This window comes from Mizuhopecten yessoensis, unplaced genomic scaffold, assembly GCF_002113885.1.
Source record: "Mizuhopecten yessoensis strain PY_sf001 unplaced genomic scaffold, ASM211388v2 scaffold11127, whole genome shotgun sequence".
In the NCBI taxonomy this organism is placed as follows: Eukaryota; Metazoa; Mollusca; class Bivalvia; order Pectinida; family Pectinidae; genus Mizuhopecten; species Mizuhopecten yessoensis.
Window position 1 is genome coordinate 24,072 of NW_018408893.1, and position 3,823 is coordinate 27,894.

General features: G+C 37.8%; 1 protein-coding gene across 1 annotated transcript; it reads right to left on the reverse strand.

The window, feature by feature from the left end:
* LOC110466277 lies at positions 1-3,183 on the reverse strand. Its single transcript, XM_021522678.1, has 2 exons — positions 2,799-3,183; positions 1-1,385 (listed from the first exon to the last, which is right to left on the reverse strand). The coding sequence occupies exon 2, from the start codon at positions 1,357-1,359 to the stop codon at positions 139-141; it is 1,221 nt and encodes a 406-aa protein (XP_021378353.1). The 5' UTR covers positions 1,360-1,385; positions 2,799-3,183; the 3' UTR covers positions 1-138.
* Between the last annotated feature and the right edge of the window lie 640 nt (positions 3,184-3,823).

Below are 3,823 nucleotides of genomic sequence, written 5' to 3' on the forward strand. Positions count from 1 at the left end.
TTGGTCATTGTCAGGCTTTTATTTTTAAATCAGGGCAGATAAAACATCTGCAACTTAAGTTAATATGACGTGCTAGAAGAGCTAGATTGTGGTCCAAAATATTATCAGTCATAATCATTCGCTTGACGGCGCCAGGGTCTACGAGGGAACTGGGAAGAGTTTTGCGAGATCTTTGTTCGTTTCCAGGTTAAAGGAGCTTACTTGCTGTTTTGGATTAATCAAAATGCCCTGGTTTCTCCATGAAACTCCTCCGTCGACATAAACAGGTGGCAGAACGTCCTGTGAGAAACCTCCATCAACCACAACTGGAGTTTTACCACTTTTGTCACGATTTTTAAATGCCTCCAGGATCCTTTTGCTTAAAGAGTTTTGATCGAGGCGTTCTAAACGGCGATTGGCATTGCTAAAATGGCGTCTGGCTGCAGGAGGTAAAACCTGGTTGTTGCCCGTATTTGCAAATCGAGGTCCTACGGTTGAAGGAGACCTTGCGAGAAACTCATTTATTTGTCTCAACTTCTCTTGTGCTTCTCGTCTAATTTCCTCGTCAGATCTGGATCTAAACCGGAAATTGGATGACGCCTGATTAACGTTTATGTTAGCAGAACTCTCGGAATTTGAAGTGTGTCCTGTCTGTTTTGGAACATCCGGTTGGCTTTGGGATGGGTTAGATGTCTCCACTATACTGTTCGTTTGTGAACTCTGCTGGATAGGCCTCTGGTTAGTGTTTTGAGCCCTTCTCCCTAAAATAAAGTCGACGAGCCTTTGGGTTGCGCTGTTTGATACTACAGGCCTTCTTGCATGTGTTGTCGATGGGTTTACCTGAGGTACGACATTATTCCTTCTGGATATTATGGGATTAGGACGATTTGTCCCCAACAATGACGGATGATTTAGACTTGACCCTGTAAAGCGCCGCCCAAAGTTGAAACCGACAGGATTGTGCCCCCTGCTAAACTGAAGACGATTTTGTGGGATAAATGGAAGGGTTGATCGGCGAATTACAGAGTCTATTGGAGCTGGACGATTGAAGGCAAATCCTGGAGTCATCCGACCAGACTGGGTCGGAAACATCATCAGCAGACCATTTGAGTTCATCCAACCGTTTGCTCCTATTCTAGATGGGGAAAACCCCGTTCTAAATCCTCCTAGATTATTTGTAAATTGGCTTGTTTGAATCGAGGGCCTGTCAGATGAACGAAAGTTATTCGGTAATGAATTGGGGATTCTAAATTGTTGTGCAGATCTTTGAGGTTGTATCGGAGACGTTGGAACGTCGGGCGTACGAACTTGTAGGTTGTTGATTCCATCTTGAGCCCAGGAAGATCCGATAACACACAGAAAATAGACCGCCACGAGCATCTCGACTATTTCAGTGGCGCCAAGACCTAAGAATAAAAAAGGGGCAATGTATAGAGAACCACTGCTAGATAACATGATTGATGAAAACTCTGTGATGGGGTAGTATATGTAATTAATGATAAATAACAATATAAGTAATTACTCTGCGATGGGTGCTTGATAAAAGCAATAATAAATAACAAATAATCAGAGATAACTTTGTGGTAGGATGGCATATACTTCAGACCTACATAGGATGTACCGCTCAATTAATTAAATGAGCGAAAACGGGAAACTATTCTCCTTAAAAGTATTATTGAAAATGTTCACCATTTTTGGACTCGGCATCCTACAAGAAAAAAGATATCCTCATGTAACATTTAATTCCAATGATAAAGAAACAAACTTTACAGATATTAATATGTATATGGTGATAGGATTGGGATATATAAATATTTTCAATGTTATGACCATGTGATCCAAGGAGTGGAACCAGTCTCGCTATGACTCATACTGTAAGAAAGATTGTTTGCAATTGTTTCTTCATAGTTAACACACATGGTTTTTGATGCAAACCTTCACCATTATAAGTTAGAACAAAAAGACCCCTGTTACCTTTTAAGTGGAAAAGAGTAATTTATACAAGGAAACTCTGTAGTTCTTATCCATCTTTGATTCCTAAAATGGCCTAATATCAGCACCCTTTGTCCAACGGAAATTCAGAAAAAAAATAAGAGCTTTTGACTCGATATAGACAATGTCAAAATATAAACTCTATTTTACACAAAATATGAATAAAGTTATTTAATTTTATAAATCACTCTTGTTAGCCAATATGTTAGCGAGTGGGGGAGTATCCGGAGAAAACCAACTTGCTCGGGCGGGTGACCAACTATTTGTACATGTCCGATCGGAGAATCGAACCCCGGCCGCCTTGGTGAAAGACGAGTGCGTTATCCACTGCGCCACCCAAACACCCAAAATATATATTAGGGTGGTAGGGTTGTTACATATTATATGTATAAATTATGATGACAATTGACATCCTGGTAGTGTTGTATGAATAATAATACAAGGGATTACATTGGACTAGGGGTGTAACACTTAATGATAGATCACAAATAATCAGTGATTATCTTGGACTAGGGGTATAAAACCTAATGATATACCACAAATTATCGGTGATAACTTATGCTAGGGTTGTGCATGAGACTAAAGATAGATCCCAAGTAAAAAAAACCCCAGAGATGATAGATAATCGACCGGTAACTTATCTCTGTGGTGTACAAACATATGGTACCTAACGTACGATCGGAGGACAAATAACTGGCATTACTCAACAATCAGTCCGCAAATGCAGTTCGATGTGACTCATGACAAGGAAATGCATTTTTGACAAATCAAAGGCTAACAATTTTTGAGAAAGTGAAAAACAAAATAATCATAAAAACACAACTTACGTGAGGGTGGTGTCGAATGGTGTAAATAGGCGACAACACTGAGCTGGCTTACAGGTGATTACAGGCCACCACCGATTCGGAAGACGCACATCCTTTTGTTGATTTTTGTCTCAATTCAACACAACCTTTGATAAAGTACAAGGGGTAACACTGAGGGAGACTTGAAAAGACGGACTAAAACAATCGTTGAACGCTCAACCAGCTGAATGGTAATTGAATAAAACAAATAAATAACGTTATTGTTTTTGTTGTTTTCGTGATGTTCAATTTTGTAATGTTTGGAGAGAAAGTTTTCCCCCCAATAGCGACTCCTCATTCAACGAAACAAATAAGTCGTCTGATTGATGAGACGAAGTTTCTAATCAGCCCCCGCCGTGTTTCTCTGTCACAAGCCATCTACACAGGGAAATGTATGTACGGTAAATATCATCAATACCACACAAAACACATTGTTTTTATATATACAGTATGTAAGATAGCAATGATAATCTAGATATAGACGATGACTCAACATATAACGTTCTTATATAATGACATCTGTAATATATTAGATAACATTGATAATATTGATGTAGAAAGTGATTCAACACATTGGTTGTATATAGCGATATGTTAAATAGCAATTATAATCTAGATATAAGTAATGACTCGACACATAATCTTCTCATATAATAAAATCTGCAATATGTTAGATAGCAATGATAATATTGATATAGAAAGTGATTCAACACATTGGTTGTATATAGCTATATGTTAAATAGCAATTATAATCTAGATATAAGTAATGACACGACACAACGTTCTCATATAATAAAATCTGCAAGATATAGGTGATGACTCGACATTTACCGTTCTTGTATAATGAAATCTGCAATATATTAGATAGCAATGATGTAGATGGTGATTTGACACCCTTTAAAAAAAGCTAAATCTAAAATATGTCATACAGTAGATAACAATAATGATCTAAAACACCTTTTATAAGCTTAATCTACAATATGATATAAGGCAATGATAATCTACAT

What these genes read in the sequence shown, in the direction of transcription:
- LOC110466277 (XM_021522678.1), bottom strand. Translation starts at nt 1,359, where the DNA reads ATGCTCGTGGCGGTCTATTTTCTGTGTGTTATCGGATCTTCCTGGGCT.